The sequence below is a fragment of the Peromyscus eremicus genome, chromosome 3 (assembly GCF_949786415.1).
Source record: "Peromyscus eremicus chromosome 3, PerEre_H2_v1, whole genome shotgun sequence".
Classification (NCBI taxonomy): domain Eukaryota; kingdom Metazoa; phylum Chordata; class Mammalia; order Rodentia; family Cricetidae; genus Peromyscus; species Peromyscus eremicus.
The window spans coordinates 145,412,805-145,434,313 of record NC_081418.1 but is presented as its reverse complement, the minus strand read 5'-3'; the positions used below and the strand labels follow the sequence as shown (position 1 = coordinate 145,434,313).

The 21,509-nt window shown below is 44.2% G+C and overlaps 1 protein-coding gene across 1 annotated transcript in view; it reads right to left on the bottom strand.

Moving 5' to 3' along the window:
• Positions 1-4,716: 4,716 nt before the first annotated feature.
• The window catches only part of Ptpro (protein tyrosine phosphatase receptor type O), a 215,996-nt gene continuing 199,203 nt past the window's right edge, over positions 4,717-21,509 (bottom strand). Inside the window, exons 22-27 of the mRNA XM_059257172.1 lie at positions 20,713-20,847; positions 20,342-20,464; positions 15,927-16,081; positions 12,712-12,847; positions 6,802-6,922; positions 4,717-5,840 (exon numbers count right to left, since the gene is read on the bottom strand). Coding sequence (XP_059113155.1) covers positions 6,818-6,922; positions 12,712-12,847; positions 15,927-16,081; positions 20,342-20,464; positions 20,713-20,847 — 654 coding nt within the window. The 3' untranslated portion in view covers positions 4,717-5,840; positions 6,802-6,817. The remainder of the gene's footprint in view (positions 5,841-6,801; positions 6,923-12,711; positions 12,848-15,926; positions 16,082-20,341; positions 20,465-20,712; positions 20,848-21,509) is intronic.

Here is a 21,509-nt window from a genome sequence, read left to right as displayed (position 1 = left end):
ATATTTGATGCCCAACGTGGGGCCTGTATCTGATGTCATGCAAATGAAGGGCATGTTGAGCGCTGGGCATGACAACACTAGAATCTTAATGACCATACAGCTGGAAATATCTCATTGATGACACCTAGGCAAGCAGGTATCCTTTGTCCATGTTGTGATCACATTGGTCAGAAGCCAGTCACGTGGCCCCACCTGAGCTGCAGAGGGGTCATTTTGTACCTGTATTTATAGTAAATGCATCAGATGCTACAGAGTGGCTCATGATCCAGAGCCATCTAGGGAGATCTGCAGAGAAGGATTCACTTTAGGCTAAAAGAAAAGGTCCAGGGGTAGGGCGGGCCTGTTCACCCACTTGGGCCCTGTGTCTATAATGTGCAGTGAGTATTAGTTGGATGTTTGCTGAATACAGAGGTGACATGTATTATGGGTGTGGTTGACCATGGCTCTGCACTCTTTAAGACTTGAATGTGCTGAGTGAATTTTTTTTATTTTCCTGACTTTTCCAGGAAGTAAACAAACCCACCTCTTCCCTGGGACCCACACTAGATGCTGTGTGTTTCTCTCCTGGCATCAGGAACACATGAGGCCCTTATTTTCTCCTCTGTTTTTCCATGGTAGAATGTAAACTCCTTAAAGCGAGACCTTGTAGCATCTGCCTTCTGAATGACAGTCCTTTCCATGGTGCCTGGCATGAGATGGGCTGTGAACAAATGATGGGCTGGTTTGAATGAGGACTGTCGTCCATGGGCTCATGTATGTGAACATTTGGTCTTCAGTTGGTGGCACTGTTTGGGGAGGTTATAGAACCCTTAGGAGGTGGAACCTTGCTGAAGGAAGCACATCACTGGAGGTGGGTTTTGAGGTTTGATGACCTTTCCCACTTCCTGTTCTCTCTTTTCTGCTTCCTGTGTGGGGATGAGATGTGATCTCTCTGCTTCCGAACTGCCAAGCCATGTTTTTGCTGCCATGGTGGACTCTGTCTCTCTGGAGAAGTCAGCTAAAATGCATCCTTTTCTCTGCCCCTTCCTTCTAGATAGCCTGGGCTACATGCGACCCTGTCTCAAAATACAATAGGGACTCCAAGGGACAAGCAGGGAGGACTGGGAGGACAAAGATCCTGGAGAAACACACAGGAATATGCACAGAGTTTGGACAGAGGCAAGGTCACAACCTTACACATTGATTCAGGCCTTATTTATGAGTACCCATCATGCCACATGCTGGACTGGAGTGGAGGACACATCCCTGAGTCAGACAAACAGGTTCTTCCTCTAAGGAATCACAGTCTAGCAGGAAGGTTCTAGTTCTGGGATTTTATCACAGCAACAAAGAATGAAACTGCAATAAATGCCTATTTTTTTTTCAAATTGAAAGGTTGTCCTAAATTATAACTTGGAGATGAAACTGTCCAATTAGAGTTTATAGGTGATAAGTGTGACCAGGAAACAGTAGTGGGGAAAGTGGCTTTGAGGCTGGACAGAGCTGGGTCAGATTCTTAGGTGTTTCTCTTCATAATCCAGCCTGTCCTGTAATTTAGCTGACATTGGCTCTTGATCCAGTTGCTTCTCAATTTCAGCATGTGGAAAGTGGACAGTCTACCTCTATAACATTATTTGGAATTAATCAACTACGATATAAAGGACTTAGCATTTGAGAAAAAACTGTCATTGTCCTGAGGGTCAGGTGTGAATGTTGTATCCATCCTGTCAGAGAGAATTCTGTGGTTTATTCAAAGCAGCTGTGCAAAGCTGCGTGCATCCTACACCTGCCCAGGTACCAGGTGAGGACTGAGGCCCAGGCAGAAGAAAACATTGAAAGGAATTTTGCAAGTGCTTATTTGGTCCTTCTAACAACAAATTCCAAATTGCAAATCTTTTTTTTTTTTTTTTAAAGATCTGGCAATTGTTTCATTGTACTTATGAAACAATTGTTTTACATAAGTAGTCACAAAATCTTTTATTGATTGAATTTTTTCCTCATGGACGTGGGTCACTGGGTTAAAAATGTAAGTGTAACACTTAGCTCTGAGAATAAGAGAGACATTGATAGACTGTCTTGTGATAAGCCCCTCACTGACTCTAAAAACAAAGCTCCTCCTCTTCTTCATGGCCAGCAGTCAGAAATGTTATGGCTGGAGTTTCTCTCCCAGGCATCCAAATGAGACTGCTGAAAACCAGGGATGAGTGTCTGCAATTCTCTGTGTTACGTTTTGATGCTTCATAACCCATTTGGCCAAGGTGAATATCATATTTGGTTCTGAGCATGGTTCCTAATGCTGTGCCCTGTGCCAAGCACCAGGCTGGAGATCTGTGAGCTGGGAAATGGGCCAGCTATTTGAAGCACATTGCATCAGACATTCCCCGGGGTGCAAAGGAAGGCCTCCTTGTTAGAGAGCAGGGGGAATTCTGCCCTTGGAGATTGGACTCAGTAATTTTAACTCCTTGGCGAAAGGCCAAACCTTTAGCCAACAGATATCATGTGGCCCGTAGAAAATTTAGCCACAAAGCCTCCAGCTCTGGCTCTTTATGTGGACACTACCGTCAAGATGCGTTGCCCTCAGGGGTACAGCTTTAAGAATGGAGCAGCATTATAAAATCTGACATTAAAAGCATTTTAGTAGATTTCCTCACTCACAAGACATGGAAATGTTTAAGAGTAATATTGTTTTTCTTTGCAATGAGAAAATGAAGATTCCAGATTAGAGAGCTGTCTCCTCCCCACCTCCAAAAAAAAAAAAAATGGCCACCTCTTATTTTCTTCTCAGGTTACATATAATCATGCAATTCCCAGTGATGGATGGATAGATTAATGCGAAGATTACATTCATAAATCAGACCCTAGTGATAGTTTGTGAACCAACTTTGTAACTTGTCATTTTCAGCCCCCAAAGTCCATCTCACCAACACTCCTAGACAAATGCTTTGTAATTCTACACTCCCTAGCTCTTTCTGTGTGTTGCCTGGGTTATTGTGAACTGTGTTTGCTAGTCTGTGTGCTCCTTCAATACAAAGCCCTACTCAAATGATTTTTTAAAACAACTAGCAATGCAGAAGAGTCCCTGGAGACCTCACTTCTGACTGATAATGGTGGGATGGGGTTAGAAACAAAGCTGTGTGCAGTGGCCTCAGGGCTCATCAGAGAACCAAGCAGAGAATCTTTGGGGGATTTACTCCTTCTACAAAACTATGATGCAGTTATCAGCATCCTGCAGTGTGTTAACTGAAAGTCAATGAATTCACAGTGGGAAGGAAAAGCTGAATCTTTTGCTAGCTGGACATCTTTCCTACCTTGAATCCAGAACCCGAGGGGCACCAAGGAACAGAGTGATGAGAGAGAAGACTGAAAAGAATGATCTGGAAACCTGCATCTGTGTGACCACTTTGTAGTCTCAACTCTGGCTCTGCAATGCAAGCTCTGGTCTCCTCTTCTCTCCTCTGGGGCCACTAGATCCCTCCTGTGAAGGGGTGCTCAAGGAGAACACGAAAGATGTATGAAGTGCTCGCTTTCATGGGATGTCATGGTCCAGGCTACGGAATTTATGTGAGCGTCTTTGTGGCCATGAGAGGTCCACATCTTTTCATCAGCTCTTCTGTGGTTACACAGATTCATCTCTGATTTATGTGTGAGATTCTAAGGATGCCACACAGGTACTTGCCACCTTTCTTGAACCCTGTTCATTTTGGAGACTGGCATGATGTGTTATTAAAATGCCCAGGAGGGGGGAATAGCAGAGTGAGAAGAGGAAGAGGCAGCAGGAAGGCGTTGGGGAGGAGAGCCAAGTAAGTGATAAAACTAGCATTCCCCATGAAGTCCACCTGTCAGTCTGCAGGGTACGGACATATCCTGCCATCCTCTCTCCAGGCAAAGAGGCTTACTGGCCTGATCTTTCAGGACCTTGCCAAGGTCTGTTGTGTCCAGGACTCTACAGTCATAAGAGTCAGTGGGGGTGTGAGCTGTTTATTTGGTATCCTTTAATGTCATGAAGGTCACTGACAAAACACTAAACTGACCTTATGTAGTTCCAAGATGGCTGGAGAGGTATCTCAGCTGTTAAGAGCATGTACTATTCTTGCAGAGGACCAGAGTTTGGTTCCCAATACCAATGTTAGATGTCTGCCTAGGACTCCAGAGCCAGGAGATCTGACACCATCTTCTGGACTCCATAGGTACTACACTCACACATGCATATACCTATCCACATAATAATTGAAAATGAAATAAATCCTGGGTGCGGGGGGTGGGGGTGGAGTGGGGGGGGATGAAGATAATTAGAGACAGAGGGAAACTTGGAATAGGGGGCAAATAACAGACACAGAAGTGGGCTTTCAAAAACCACATTACTACCAGGAAGCAGATAACTGTATCACTTTTGATTTGAATGTTGACCTCAATATGTCTAGAAGAATGGTTCTCAATTTTCCTAATGCTACAACCCTTTAATATAGTTTCTCATGTTGTGGTGACCCTCAACCATAAAATTATTTCATTGCTACTTCACAACTGTAATTTTGCTACTGTTATGAATTGTAATATAAATATCTGATATACAGGAGATCTGATATACATCCCCTGCGAAAGGACCATTTGACGCCCCCGCCCAGGGGTTGAGACCCATAGGTTCAGAACCACTGATCTAGACCATCACCTCTTCTATTCTTAAGAAGTGGCACAAAGTAACAACTTCTCACAATGCCATTGATGTTCATTTTGACAACGTTCATGGTCACAACACACAATCATGTACTTTAATCATACAAAATCCAAAGAATAATAATATGCCACTAGCTATACCAATTAAAATGAATCTGACAACAGAAATGAAAGAAACCAAGAGAATCTTCTGTCGGAATCCATACAGACGCCTAACAATATTCTTAAGGGATGGTGTCCGATAGCTGTCCTAGCATGCCAAGTCCGTTGTCAGAACTTCTGAATTCCCAGCTTTCCTGGGTGGGGAAAGAAAGTGCATTTTTACAGCCTATAGCTCTTTGAGAAACTGCTCTTGTGTCCACAGGTCGACAGAAAAATAAATGCAAAGGCTAGGCACCAAGATTGCTCAGACAGCAACAGAGTTCGGAGTCAGACTCAAAACTGCCGAATCAGCTCTGGCTGTTTGAAAAGGACCGTCACATTAGTTCAAAAGGGCCAGGGAAGAAACTCCCAACTGTCAACAAGGAAGAAACCCACTGGGAACTACAACAAGTCAGACAAATAATTTTTTTCCTACTCTACTTTGAAACAGAGGTTTTCATCTTTGAAATAGGAAAAGATAAGCTGGCTGATGTGTGTGGGTAGAACCTCTCTCTTCCCCATCTGCCCACCCATTCCTGATCCTGTAGCTTCAAGGTTGGAGTGTGGATCACACTCGCTCATTTTCTTTGAAGTAAATTTATCACTTCTTCCTGTGTGGCCATGCCTCTTCAATAATGAGGTATAACTCTGTAATAATGTTGGCTCTTTCCAGGGCTGTGACATTGATCAATGGTGTGGGCAGATAACAATCCAATGTTCTGATAAAATCACAATTATACAAAAATTATTGCACTTAAAAAAATCAACCCAGCCCAAGCAGCAAAGGGCCGACTAAATTGTCAGGAAGAGTTGCGCTTCCTGCCCTTTGCGGAGCATTTTGACCTTTCTGGAATCCTAGTGATTTGGTCCATCAAACGTCCAGAAGTGAAGACTCCAAAAGATACCATAAGCTCCTTAAGGCTAAGTCTTGGTTCTAGGAGGCAAATCACCTCCTTGGCCACATACTACACAGCAGGGACTCGGTTTAGCTAAAGGGCCCCTACAAAAACTCGGAAGCAAGGGAGCACAGGTAGATATCATGTCCTCACCTGTGAATGAAAGAAAGATGGTTAACATCCTAAATGTATTAACCCCCTCCCAATGCCACCTCTGGTTCTCGTTATACTCAACCCCGTAACTCATGAGGGCCTGAATTTATCTGTGTATCTTTTTGAGACTTGTCCTTTCCATAGCTCTGACTACTTTCTCTCCACTTATACATCTGTCTCTTATCTTTCCTTGTGCTTCATTCTCCCAGCTAGCCCAAGATGCTCTGGCTTTTTCTTAGTAGATATAGAGGTACTATGATGATGCTAGCCTACCACAGTTAAACAGCATATGTTTCCTATCCTTCTGTATTTCTCCAATGATGCTCAACTGCCCCCCCCTCTGCCGATGGTTCCTGTGCCCTTCTATACAGTCAGAAGTACTGCTCTATGACTGATAAATGGGGTGCTACTTGTTACTTTAGCCAAGATCCCTCAAATCTCCAGATCAGATTTTGAGGTCAAAATGAACATGTCACTAATGTTTCAGTGACCCTCCCAAGTAACTGCTCACACAGTAAGTGAAATCAAGGAATTTTCAGAAGCCATAATCCCGAGGCTCTGTGGTCAATATTGTTTTCTTTAGGGGAGTATCCATTCCAATCCAAACTCTATTGGGGGCCCTCCCTCCAGCTTATAACTCTTATAATCAACACAACATTTGCACACTTGTCTAGGTAGAGTTGGAAGGCAGTGTCTCTAAGTGGCGGAGAGAAATCCAATATCAGAATGGTTAAAGGCTCTCGGTAGAGGGGAAAATAACCATGAACTTCAGAGGTTTCCTCTGCCTCTGTGACCCCAAGGAGGCATTGAAGTTTGAAGCCAACTGTGTGTGACACAGACTATGCACTGGGTATTTGTGACTCCCCATGACCACTCCTGTGTGCTTCCGAGTCAGACAGAAAGGCTGACAGGAAGTCAGAGTCTACACAAGTCCCTTTACCCTCAGAGCTTCTCTACTTACGGCTCCGGATTCAGAACTAGGACTTGCTGACGTTCTCATAGATGACATCACTGATGCAGAACTGCTGCTTCTTCCTCAGCCACATCAGCTGCACACACTGGTGAATGAAGATGTACTGCTCCTAGGAGAGTCAACAGGGGCAGAGTGGGGCGTGGGGAAGAGCAGGCACCCGTACCAGGCAGTGACATTGTCAGGACCTGATGCAAAAGGAAATCACTTTCCTGTCTTTACAGCGACAACTTTATAACTTAAAACCCAAGAGACGAAACTTTAAAAGTATTTTATTAGTGATAGATCCTAGAACATCATTTCTTTATGTGTGTGTGTATGTTTGTATGTGTGCACGTCTGTGAACTTGTCTATATGTGTGCATGTATGTGAACACAGGTGTGGAGGCCAGAGGTCAACATCAAATATCTTCCTCTATCATTCTCCACCTTATTTTTGTGGTACAAGTTCCCTCACTGAACCTGGTGCTTGGTGATTTGGCAAGACCAGCCGGCCAGCAAGCTCCAAGTATCCTTATACATATACGGCAAGTCCTGTACCCGCTGGGCCTCTGATGCCCCATACAGCAGAATGTATTTTATTTTTTGTTCTAGCTCTACTGAAGTATGATAATTAATGTGAGGATAAGGAATAAAATATGGTGCTCTGATATGAATAGTGAGATGTTATCAGACACGTCAATGAACAGGCGTCACCTCACAAGGCTGCCGTTTTCCTTTCTGGTGATAAGAACATTTCTAAAACTGCTCCCTCAGCAAATTTCAGGTATCCAGGCCTAGCTTTCGGAGGTGAGGTTGCTGTGTGGTACAGATCATCATCGCACAGTGCCGAAGGCCGTGATGTACAACCGTGATAGTTTTGGGAACTAAAGAATTCCCACCTCATTGTACATTGGCATGAACCCTAAGAGGTATAAGTTAAACACTGAAAATGGAAAGGGTAAGACAGGTTAACTCCTTTCTGACTACATTAGAAAAGGAGATCCTAAAATTATAAGCAATAGAAAAATACAAATAAAAATTTCAAGCTCCTCTGTGTAAAACATGGTAAAAGGGAGAAGCACATTGGAAGGGAGATGCTTTCAAAGCTACTCCACAGTGTCCAAGAGTTACACAAGGTCTCACAAATCAGGAAATAAATAAATAAACAACTGCTACACAAAACATCCCTGGGAGGTAGAAACCGTCTTCTATTCGTGATTTGTAGCAGTTTGTGTTTATTAAGTGATTTTTTTTGAAGCAAGTAGAGGGACTATTAAGACATATGCAAACAGTGGCCAAGTAGTTGGGTGGGTGACACAGCGGTCATCTCAGCGGTAGGGAGGGAGGCTGAGGCAGGAGGCGCAGGAGTTGGATGTCAGCCTGGGCTGCACAATGAGACTATGTCTCACAAAGTAAAGTCACAGTAGTAAAAAGCGTAAATTCAAATGGTTGTTTTCATCTATGAACAGCACAGCTAAAGGGGGAAAGAACACTGATAATTTCGAGCGTATTAAGGAATTACCATTTCTTATTGTTGGAAAGGTAAAATTAATAAATGGTGTGGACACAGATAATATAGTACAAAGTAGCAAAAGCCAAAGTTAATGTTCAATAGATAGTGTACTTTTTAAACAGACACAGACAATGTAAAAAAATGTTTAATCTTCTACAAATAAGAAAGCAATCTGAAGAAGCGTTAATCTTTGAAGTGGAATTTAAGAGCTTTGGGTAGTTTGTGATGTATGTGAATGTATGTATATTAATACGCTATGTGAAAATTCAGTGTGAAAGAAATGCATGCATATATATATGTAACACGTGAGCACAAAGGAGTAGCTATGCGTGACTGAAAGCCAAGATAAAATCACCCAGACAATAAGGTTAGAGCACTCTGTGCCACGAAATAGGTTAATAGGATGGTTTTTCTCCTTCTTTGCTCCAACTGTTTCATTATAGGTAGTACAATTAAACACTACCCCTAAATAAAGTCCAGCCAAGATGGCCACGAGCTTTAAACAGCCTCATGTAAACAACTTAACACAAAGGAAAAAACAAATACTTCAAGCCCCAGCAGGTGGGAACCTCACCTCTGTGTTCTGAACAAGCTTTGGAGCAAACACATTCCCTTACATTCTGATAACATCTCACTACACTGAGCCACCCACAGTGGTCCTCACACATCATTCCGGTATTTCTGGTGTTATGTGAACACTGGGAATAGACAGCTCTGGTCTGGACTCTCACCCCATGGCTGTTTGTAGAAAACAAAAGCAAACATAACACACTTTCCTCAGTGGTGCAGGTAAGTTGCCCATGCTCCTGTAAATAATCCCTCATCCATGTTCTTAAAAGCACTGTAATTAAACTCATTGGATCGCGTGTGCGCACATGCACACACACACACACACACACACACACACACACACACACAGAAAGACGCAAAGTAGAAGGAAGACTAGTTGGGAAGGGGAGGGGCTTGATGGGAGTGGGAATGGGATAAGAGAGTAATGGGGGTAGACAAATATGATCAAAATACATTATGTTCATGTCTACAAATGCCATGATAAAACTCATCAGTATGGATAATTCATCTAATTATTATGTATAATTAGTATATGCTAATTTAAAAAACCCCAAACTCCAAACCAAGCAAAAACAATGAGAATAACATAAATCACAGGAAAAAGTAAGTAAAAGACTATTTGTGGACAAATCCATAAGACCAGGAGAAAGCCAAGCTGCCTAGAGTGAGGGCAATCTGCTCAGAGCAAACCCTAACTGACTTCCAGGGGGACAATTGGAAGAGAAACAAATGAAATGTCTGCTAAGAATAGAACAGAGCACAGGGGAAGGAAGGAGGGTGTCCCAGCCATCTGCAACAGCAGCTTACAGATTCAATGTACTGTTATGGATCCTGTGTCATCTTATCTACTATATTCTTTATGACAATGCATGAGAATTGTCAGTCACGTTTAGAGATGAGAAGTGAGAGCCTGAAGAGGTGTCATGACCTGTGAGGTCCTAAAGCAGAGGCTCTGACCCTCTCCCAGGCTCTGACACTGTTTCATCTCCCCACAAGGATGGAGAAAGCCCAAAATGCGCTAATCAAATGAAAACAGTCAGGACCAAATGGACTGCCCGTGCGTGCTGCACTGATCTCCAGAGAGACGCTGAGGACATGGCTACTTGAATCAGTTCAGTTACTTTTGCCATTCCAGGGGATAGCATGGTGTGATGAAATCAAGGGGGTAGGCGGGTGGAGAAGGTTGGAAAATTAACAACACAAGACGAGAAGAATGTGCTATTCAATTCCTGGGTTGATTATGTACAGAAAGACCAGCTCTCAGCTGGAGACTGATTTTGTCCTCTTGATTGGCATGCTTGATTGACAAGTGCAAGAAAAATCATTTGGTTCTTTGTTCTTTACTTATTAACCAAGTGAATTAGCAGGCAGCAGGATCTGAATGTGAGTGGGCTGAAGGACAATGTGAGATAAATCAACTGGCATTGGAAAATACAGGTTGGACCAGGAAGAACAGAGAAACAAGGAAAAATAAGATAAATCAACAAGATGTTCTAGATGTAACGGATAAAGCAGGCATAAACCAACAAGTGGAAGGTGTCCATCCTGGACAGCTGAGGGAACTCAAGGGTAAAACTGGGGAAGCTGGGAAGGCAGGAAGCCCGGAGACCTGGGCCCCCTTCATTTCTTTGACTCTCCCAGCAAGTTCCTGGAAGGGACAGCGGACTTTCGAAAGACTGTTTTCATGGAGATGTCAACCAGAAATGTGGCTGTAAAAAAGGAAGCCAGACACCTAAGACTGGGGCCAAAAATAAGGGAGAAAACAAAGCATTGTCCTAACTGTGTAGGAAGTCAACCCACGGAGGCTGGTCTGGCTTCCGCCGTTATCACACCTCAATAGTGGAGGGGGAACGAACAGGAGGGGCCCTGTGTACAAAGGTGGTTTTTAAAGACGGATTAAGCTTCTGTAGTTGTGAAAAATCAAAAGTAAACAGTCTGTAATCAACATCTATAAAGTTAAAAGAGGTATAAATCGAGGAAGTTAAGTCTGGTCATTCATTCATCAAGGAAGATGCTTAAAATAAGGTGTCCTTTAAAGTATGGGGATTTATACATACCATATAGGAATATGTTTTGTAAGAGGTATATTACATATAATGTAATGGAGATGGTTCGGGCTCAGATCCAGCCCCCATTGCCTCCCTTTCCACCTCTCCCTTCCCCTCCCCTCCCCTTCCGCAGTCCAATTTCATGAGCTCTGTTTTATTCAAACCCACCGAGTGTACTTAGTGCTGCCTCTCTGTGCATGGGTGTGGGATCTACTGGATGGTGGGCAGCTTCCCATGCCCTGCATCCCTGCCCAAAACTGACTGCTTCTTCCAAAGTCACCCACCAGTTGTCAACAGCACCCCAGGGCCCACCTCCCCATCTCCACACTGGGACTTTGGCCTGATCTTGCACAGGGTTTGAGCACAGGACTACTACTGCACAATCCTATCTGCAATTGTTCTGTTGTGTTCAGAAAACAATGCTTCCTTATCGTTATCAACTGCCTCTGGCTCTTGTATTCTTTCTGCCCTCTTTCAAGAGGATCCCTGAGCCTCTGGAGGAAGGGGTGTGACACAGACTTCCCCTTTAGGGCTGGTCACTCAGCAGTCTCCTGCAACCTGATCAGTTGTGGGGCTCCGCATGGTGTTGCCATCTATTGCAAGGAGCTTGTCTGAAAGGGACAAGGTCCTGCCCAGGACATGCTTCCTAATTGTCATTAAGATGTCTGACTGTTAGTGGGTCTCTGGCTCAAACTACCGTGACCTGGGTGCAACTTGGCAACAAATACTTTGGGACTGCTGTGCCAAGCCTTGCTCAGACAGAGCTGGAAAGATAGTGGGGGAAGAAAAGCACGCAAGGATAGGAAAGTCAACATTGGAGACACTGGGCCATTGCACTCCAGGCTATTTGAGTTATATTGCCATCTAGTGGTGCTTGGGAGAAGCTGCAGGAGGAAGAACAAGGCATTAAAAGAAATGTCTGGTAAAAGAAAAGTCAGGCTTGACCTTGTTCTAATCCACAAGCCTTCTCCTCCTCCCACACGCTTCTCCAGGAAATGCTCCATTGTGTCCTTGAGGCCGGGAGTAACCTTATAGATCAGTGATTTGGATTATAAAGAAGTCACTGTACTTGGGTTTTTGCACACACACAGACGACACACTCTGGCTGCTGCTGGTGGGCACCACAATGCAGCCTGGAGCTGTCTTTCCAGGCTGAGCACATTCTAAGGCTTCAAGGGAAGGGAGGACTTGGGAGAAGAGGAGGCAGAGGGAACACTGGTTAATAGTACTAGGGGAACTTGGGGCACACCGTTCATTCATTGATTTAAGGGACTGGGACAGTGATGGTGAACTTTAAAACCAAGAGAGACAGAATGCACAAATACATCTAAAATGAATGGAGGCGAAGAGTCACGTGGAGGGAAAAAAAAAAACAAAACAATGGTGAACTTATTGAGCAGTCTGTCCTCTCAAGTATAAATCAAATCATATCAATCCTGCAGTCTCCCTTTAGTGGCACTTATCCGGATTGACTGCTACTCTCAGTGAATTTCATACTGCTCAAAAAGCTTTTTTTTTTTTTTTTTTTTCTGTTGCAGACACATCTACAGGCTCTAAATCCCCAAAAGGCAGATGGAGCCAGAACAAGTAGAGTCACTACATACACAATGGTGTTCTGAGAGGCTGACCCCTATTTGTTTTGTACTGGGGTAGTTTTAAATATACACAGTGAGAAAATGGGAGAGACAGATGTGGAAACATTGTGACAACTCTATTAAAACATAAAGTTGGATAATGGGTGCTTTCAGTCAAGGGCAAATTTAAGCATACTTATTGCTTCAGTTCCTACCTCCGTCTGTACCATTGACATCCGGTACGACCTCATTTCTGACACCAGCCCTAAGATGTCCACAAATTCATGATCTCGAACATGCTGTAAGAGCCTGTCCAGGGCGATGAACGTTCCTGTTCGTCCTACGCCCGCACTGCAAAAGAAGGTTGAGATGGCGCGTGAGTCATAGCAGGCTTCTGTACTGTTGGAAATCAACTGGAAACTTCTAAAGTTGATAGATAGCAGTGGAAGGGGGAAAACTATTCTCCCACAGTGCCTTCCACTTAACTGGCTCTTCAGAATGCAGTGCTGGTCAGTGTTGCTTGGGTGTCATGTTTTTGGCCATCACTGTTTCTTCCTTAGAGAAGTAAAGGTCTGTATCACGTCTGCCCTGGCTTCTCTGTTTTTGGAGGAAAGTAAAGACCCTGTACTGGAGATAGTCCTTTCTCCCCTTAAGGTAGGGATGGACATTAACAGCCCTCCATCTCAGGAATCTGGAAGCCAGCTCAAAGGTTTAGTTGGCAAGCCTGGTGCCTAACTCCAGCTCTAGGGGCCATAGACCTGTGCTCATGTTCAGCTCCCGTCTCAGACTGCTCTACAGCACACATGCCTCTACTGACCCACCGAGGAATCTGCACGAATCTCCCAGTGATCCTCTAAACAACTGCTTTAAAGTCAAAGCTGACACTTGAAGCTCATCTCATCCAGTCCCTGGATCCCAGTGCTCAGTGTGGCTGGATGGGGACTGATATTGCCGACTCCCCACAGAGGCTCCAACTCTGCATGTCAAAGCCAGCTCTTCCCTTCTTCCAATCACCCAGAGAGCCCAAAGCTTCCGAATTCTAAATTACACTCACAGCTTGGGTAAAGAGACAGATGTAGCCAATTTACATGTGGAATTTGCTAGAGGATAAAACCGAAACTAAAAGCCTTGAGTTCAGAGCTCAATTTACTTTTTTTATTAGATAATTCTTCTCTCCTGGGGCTTCTCAGATAAAATGATCTTCTACTAAGCATGCCCCTGTAAAGTCACACCCCATAGCTGCAAGCAGCTTTATTTTCAGAGAACTGTTTTGAGAATAATCTTGTTTTCAGCAACCTGCTTTGAAACCGTGAAAATCTATGGTGGGCAGATGAGATGGACTGCATCCTCCTTCAACAGTGACTCAACAGCTCACCAGCATTGCTGATCCCAAACATTGACACATACAATGCACATACACAGTGTACACACACAGTGCACACATACAATGCATACACATATATACACACATACATGCATACACTTAATACACACACACACACTCTCTCTCTCACACACACACACACACACACACACATATATATATATCACAGCAGAACACACACACACACACACACACACACACACACACACACATACCTCACAGCATCAACAATGTGGCTCATGAAGATGAGGTACTAGTGATGGAATAGTTGCTGACTCCTCCCCTGACATCATTATCCTACTTCTAACTCAGATATGCATCCAAAAGTGTAGAGAGCCGTGCACGGCCGTGCCTCAAAGATGGCGCCGGTGTCCAGCTTCCGCCTTCCCGATGGCAGGTGTTCTCTGGGATAAACAACTCCTTATTTGGCTTGGGCATGGAATCTGGCTTGCTTGCGTATGTCTGACCCTATCGGCATTGTCCACGTGGCACTACGGTGTTGGTTGCCCAGTGGCTATAAAGGGCATGGGCTGGCTTTCCCCAGGGAGAGAAGATGGCTTTTCCTGGGGTCAGAAGATTGTCTCAAGGTTCCTGAATAAACTGCTTAGAGAAGAGCCTGGTGTTGCGTCTTCCTTGCTGGTCGAGGGCGGACACAACACAAAAGCTTTGAGTCTGCACAATGACTTTCTAACATCTTGTCATGACAGTGAATTTTGTGTTCACTCATGGGAAGGTGAGGTTTACTCTAGAGGTAACACTTCCCATAAGGAATTTGTATGAATTGCGATTTAAAGTAATGTTAGGATCCATTCGTCCATTTTACTTCAGCTTCTGAAATTCCAGATGCAGTTCTGAAGGGCAACCACATTTATCAACATACCAAAAACTTCCATGTTTTCTTTCCTTCTGCTTTCTCTTAAGTTTATTTAGATTGTTTTGAGCCATGAGAAGCTTTGTGGAATTTGACCGAATATTTATTTATTGGCTATCCACTCTGGATCTCCGTGACGTGTCACATGGTATTTGGTCTTTGGAGACCCATATATCTAGATTTGAATCTTAACTTCTTTGCTCTAGTTGAATGGACTTTTGTAAGTCTTTGCATTTCTCTGTTCTCATGTTCTTTTGCTTTTAAAATTGGGATAATAACATCTATTTTAAGCTGAGCATAGCAGCACATGCCTGCAATCCCAGTGCTCAGGAAGCTGAGGCAGGAGAATGACTGCAAGTTTAAGGCTAGCCTGGGCTAAAGAGTGAGTTCAAGGCCATACTGGGCTACAAAGTAAGACTCTATCTCATAAAAGAGCAAATTAAAAAATATATCCCACAGACTATATTTATAAACTCACTATATGATAAAGAAACAGTATAAACAGTAGTACAACTAAGTACAGATTTAAAAATCATAATTAATTTATGATTAAATTTGATCAAGTTTTTATAGTGTGATGGTTAATATTGTCAACTTAACAGGATCCAGATTCACCTAGGACAGTGGTTCTCAACCTTCCTAATGCTGTGACCCTTTAATACAATTTGCTCATGTTGTGGTGACCCCCAACCCTAAGATTATTTTTGTTGTTACTTCATAACTGTAATTTTGCTACTGTTATGAATCTTAATGTAAATATCTGATATGCAGGATATCTGATATGCAACCCCTGTGAAAGGGTTGTTCAATCCCCAAAGGGGTTGTGACCCTCAGGTTGAGAACCTCTGGCCTAGAGACAAGCTCCAGGCATGCCTGTGAGGGAGTTTTTAGACAGGCTGACTTGGGTGGAACGACCCGACCTGAAGGCAGGCAGCACCATTGCATGGGCTGCAGCCCCGGCTTGAATAAAAAGGAGAATGCTGGCCACCACCAGTATTCATCTCTCTCTGCTTTATGGCTGTGGCTGCCTTAAGCCCTTGCCACCATGATGTCCTGGTCTTGGTAAGACAAACTAAACCCTTGAACTAAGTCAGTTTTCTTAAGCAGCTGCTGTCAGGCGTTGTTGACACAACAGCAAGACAGGTAACCAACAGAAAAGGCCAGAGGAGGGTTACCTGCAGTGGATGATCATGGGCCCTTTGCTCTTGGTGGCTTGCTGGCGAACCATGTACACAAACTGCAGGATGCTTTCGGCAGCATTTGCTGGAGGCACACCATGATCGGGCCAGGCCGTGTAGTTAAAATGTATCACATCCTGTGCCTCGTCAGCCTATGGGGGAGACATGCCAAAGACCAAGGATTAGACACTTCACCTACACTCAGCATGGCCCGAGCCACCGTTGAAGACTGGGGTGGTGCTACATCCTACTACTTTTCATCACCCGTCCCTTTCCAGCTCTGAGCACCTGCATAGCACTAATCAGGTCCTGAAGGGAAAGATTAGTTGTAATTGTATAAATCCTCAAAAGATGGAGACATAGGTTAACCCATGTTTATTAGCTAGTAGCTAAGAACAAGAGCTTATGTAGACTCAGGTTGACATCCTGCCTCTTCCACATAGAAGCTGCCTCAGGCCTGGCAGGTGAAGTTTTGGAAGCTATTGTTTGTGTCCTACTTGGAGCTCTCCTCCAGCCCAGTGTATCACATTCCCTGCTAGTGGAGCCACTGTTCCCTCATCCAGAGACATCCTCTAGCCAATGAGATTTCCTGGAAAATTCCCAAGAGATCACATTCATTTGCTAAAGCATACTGCAGATAATGACTATTAGCAGCATGCAAAACTCCATCTCTATACTGGAATGGGCTAGCACTACAGTGCCATTCACGTCCCAGAATTCTCAGAGGATCTGACTGAAGTTCATCTCTAGCTGGTTCCACAGTTGTATATGGCACCTTACTTTGCTTTAATCTAGATACACAGACATCAATGGGGATCCTTCAAGATCAACTCTATTTAGTCTCCAGTAAGTTATATGAATGATTTGCTCCCTTGTTAACTGTGAGACTGGTTCCCAAATCAGGCTGTCTCAAGTATCTGGTTCATTCCTCAAATTTGCAAAGACCCTATAATCCTCTGTGGCTAGAATATTCTAGAAAAACTTTAGAAGGTTTGGGGCTCAAGTTTATATTCAAGTAGCAAAGAGAAATAAATTGCAAAGAGCAAAACCAACAGTCTTAAGCAGAATTTGCATCTATATAAGTAAAATTTATATAAATAATAGGTGCAAATACATAGTAAGATTTATGCAGATAATGCCATCGCTTCAACTATATCCACCATCTCTTTGGCACCTGAGATCGTAGGCTATTCATAGGCAGCATAAAGTGCTCAGAGATTCTTGTTCTGGGCACAAGGTGTAAAGGCTGTGAAGATGTGTGCTGGCCTCTCTATGGTTGTCTTCAAGGAATGTGTCAACAAAGTAGCCCCTCCACAACAGACTGTGCACAACAGCAAGTATGCAACACTGTGGGTGTTTCAAGTTAGTCACCAGAGAGCCTGGCTTCTCCAGAAAGGTTCACAAAACGTGCCAGCTCTGCTCACACGCTGATCATCATATTGTCTTTCCATATCCATATTCCAATACGGATAATCTGAAAATGCCATCTGCTGAAAAGTCCAAGCTGATGGAAAACGGGGAAAGCCACTAGACTGCCATTAGTCTCCCCACAGCTCGACAGCAGGCCCATGGAACCGTCACAGGCTTTTCACTTGATAGCAAGGCTCAGAGTCCATTGGAATAGATAGCTTGTTGATATTTATTCAATTCATACCAGTCTCTGAGTGTGGGAAGCAGCAAGCCGCCATTACGGTCATTCTCCTTGTTTAAACGAGAAACCCCTGCTGTTTGGTCTGACTCGGCTACCCTCCACTCTCTTCCTCTGATGCTCTCATCTATATTTTTGTATCTTTTTGAGAAGGTACTGGGGAGCTTTACACATCTCAATATGGACCAAGAAGGAAGGGCAGGTGTAAAAACTGAAGGGAAAAGTTGCTTGGTTAGTACAGATCAATGCCGTCTGGCCGATTTAGGTTCTGCAGGCTTACTGTCCAAAGAGGGCACCCTGCCACCAGATGCTGGGATCCTCTGAACTGCCTTTCAGGCAAACACTGTTGTTTCCTGCTTTATTTCTGGTATTGAAATTCTTCACGTGCTTGTCATTGAAGGATGGGCCCATCATTTAAAACCAAGGACAAGAAGCATATTATTGATCACCCTATGATCTACATAAGTCTTCCTGTAAAGGGAGCAGGCAAGAGAACAGACCCTATATTGTGCTCTGTATTTTCCCCCCTGCTCCCAGATGCAAATGTGGGGAAAGATTTGTTCTCTATTCTTTAGCAATTTACGCTGGCTTTCTTGCTGAACAGCTCAGAAAGCAAGCTCAGTTTAAATGGCATTAAGGTTATGAAAGATCACCACCGGCAGGAGGGCGATTGTCTTGGATGGTGCTTTATTAGTTTTGCAATAGTCCATTCTCAGATTTGTTCATTCCAGAGAGAAAGAGCACTTGCTGGTGAAACTGACAGTATTCGAGGGGGGCGGGGGGAGGAAGAGGCCAAGAAAGAACACTGTAGTGGCAGTGTGCTTTGCTGGAGCAGCATGCAGGGGACTCTGACGCAGGCAGGAAGGAGCCCAAAGTGTCAGAGCCTGGGGAGTGACAGTAGTTGAGTGGTCTGCTTGGGGAACAAGGAAGAGCTGGATAATTCAAAAGAAGGGAGGGGTTGAACCAGCCTGTTACACACACACTGGGGGTGTGCCTGGATTTTTTTTTTACACATTCCAGAGAAAGCTACTGTTTACAGCTAGTAGATAAGAACTGGTTTATTACTTACAGACACCGTAAGTGGGTGGTTAACTGAGTGCTTCTGTTGTTATTGTGATGGGTAACTTTTGTTTACATGAAGAATTAACACACATTTTCCGTAAAGGGCCAGGTACATATTTTAGTATTTTTTAGATATTGCAGCTATGTAGTTTCCATGACAGTCATAGGCAATTCATCATAAATAAATGTGGACTGTGATCCAACAGAACACCATGAGAGCTGAAGTTTGAATTTCATGTAATTGAAGTATAACATTTCATGTAAAATAATCTTTACATTTTTTTCTTGGAGGTCTGGGTCTTATTGTGTCATCAGAGCCAGCTTCATACTCCTAGTCCTCCTGCCTCAGCCTCCTAAGTGCTGGGTGATTGGTACGTCCACCATGCCTATGAATGGCCAATGCCATGTGAAATGTTACCCAACTTCCCCCAGTCCTTTCAAGTCATTTCTGTGAAGGAGGAACTCAGGGATTTGCATGTGCCATACAAGTGTTTAGATTGCTTGGCTGTATCTCTGTCCTTCCAACATTTGAAAGCAGAGAAGACGCTCTTAGGTGTTGCGGGATATTTGATCATACTGTGTGAAGATGTGCTGCCTCATCTGCCTAAGGCACCTTCCGATTGGTTTAATAAAGAGGCAAATGGTCAATAGCTAGGCAGGAAAGGATGACTGGGACTTCTGGGCAAGGACTGAAGCTCTGGGAAGAATCTGAGAGGCAGGGGATTTGCTAATGAGGAAGTCAGACATATGGTATTGAGGAGAGGTAATGAGCCCCATGGCAGAACACAGATTAATATAAATGGGTTAAGCTTGAAGATCCAGTTGGGAACAAGCCTAAGCTAGGGTCAAGCTTTCATAATTAAAAAGTAGTCTCTGTGTCATTATTTGGGAGCTGGCAGTCCAAAGAAAGACTTGTTACATTTAGCTCAGGGGGCTTTACAAAACAAGCAGTGAATTTGGCTGGTCCACAGAAGTCAGTACACCCTCTCCTGCTCAATGTCATTAGGAAGGGCTGTTTCTAAGCAGGAAAGAACAAGGCAAGAGGACTTTCCAGTTAAGTTTTGTTCTCAACACACAGCTCATTCCAGGGGGACTATCCTAGTGGAAATGCTTTTCTATGGACAGCAAATGGGATAACTCTGCCTGATGTGAGCACTGGGACCTAGCACAGATACCACCAGCCCTCAAATACTTGTCAGCAGAGATGGGAGCAAGGTGAGGAAACAGATCTTTCTAGAACTCTACCTAACTTTAAGAGAGACATGGAACCATGATTAAGAAGGTCTCGACATTGAAACTCAGAACAAAAATCCTAACTAGTAAGTGTCAGGTCTGATGTTTAAATTGAAATGTCCCCATGCCTCATATATCTTGCTGTTACTCTTATCTGATTAAGACAAGTAATGAGAACACCCCCCTCTCACTTGGAGTTGACAGTCCTGCGCAAGTTTGAGATGGACCAGGGCAGACTTCTCTATCATCTCCTCTGGCCTTCAAAGACAACGTTTCATCCATATCACACTTGATAAAAATAGGAACTGTACTGAGTCAGAGCTTTTGTCTCTTGCAGGTAGCAGCAGGGCAGAGCCTCAAGTGCTCACGATCTTACATAGTGGTGGATTGATCTCCAGGTCTTTGTGTGACGGCATCTGTGGGAGTGGAGGGCTGGAGACCACCCTCCCTGAATCTGTTGAAAACTCACGTAATTGATCCGGAAGTGTCTGCTGGCCCAGTCCTCCTGCTCTTCCTCAGAGATCATCTCCACGGTGATGTCTCCGTAGGCGATGGGTTCCTCTGTGAATGGCCAGTAATGGTCACATTTTACCTGAGGCAAAAAAAAAAAAAAAAAAAAGCTTTTAAAAAAACAAGCAAGCAAGCAAACAAACAAAGAAGCCGGGGAAGAAATAGAGTCTATGCTCATTGAGAGGCAAGAAGAAACACACAGCCCCGAGGTGAGGGTGAAAACTAAGCAACTCCAGTTGCTTCTCTGACAGTGGACACAGCATCCAGGGCGTGAGTGGGCTGTGAATGGGGCAGGCATGGCCAACAGGCACACGGCACAGAGGTACACACCCTCCTTTTCTCGTTGCACTGAGTGAGCATGACGATGATATGAGACTTCTGCTGTAGGACCATCTTCCAGAAATCGTTTCTGGTTTCTGGCAGTGGTCCCTGGGTGGCGATGTACTCCTGTGGTGAGTTGTATCCCTGAAAGATGAGTGACAGCGTTAACACCTCACCAGCCACCTTCACTAGCAAATGCTGGTGGTCGTTCAGCACTTGTGAGGACAGCTGACCTTTTGCTGATGACAAGGCTGGCAAAGGACCACACACCTGCATAGCATTTCCTCCGACTTATCACGAAAGAGGTAATCAGAGGAATTGTACCGGTCGGTGTGATGTTAAGTTCTGTGTGATTTAAAGCGCTGTGTTGTAGGAACCTATCAAACTGTGCCCATGCCTTTTTATGTCAACCGCAATCTTTCCTGCTGCTTTAAATGCACAGGTAGGTGCACAGGTATAAACCTCTGAATCTGGGCTCTGAAGTCTAAACACAGGGAGAGGCTCTTCAGTGCCACCACCTTCCCTTCCCCCTGCTGGTCTCTTCTCTCACAAGGGTCTGTGAGCCCTTCCCTCCATCAGATAGTGGTTCTCAACCTGTGGGTCCCTTGGGGGTCGAAAGACCCTTTCACAGGGGTCACATGTCAGATATCCTGCATATCAGATGTTTACATTATGATTCACCACAGTGGCAAAATTACAGTTAGGAAGGAGCAATAAAATAATTTCATGGTTGGGGATCGCTGCAGCATGAGGCGCTGTATGAAGGGTTGCGGGGTCAGGAAGGCTGAGAACCACTGCATCCTGTA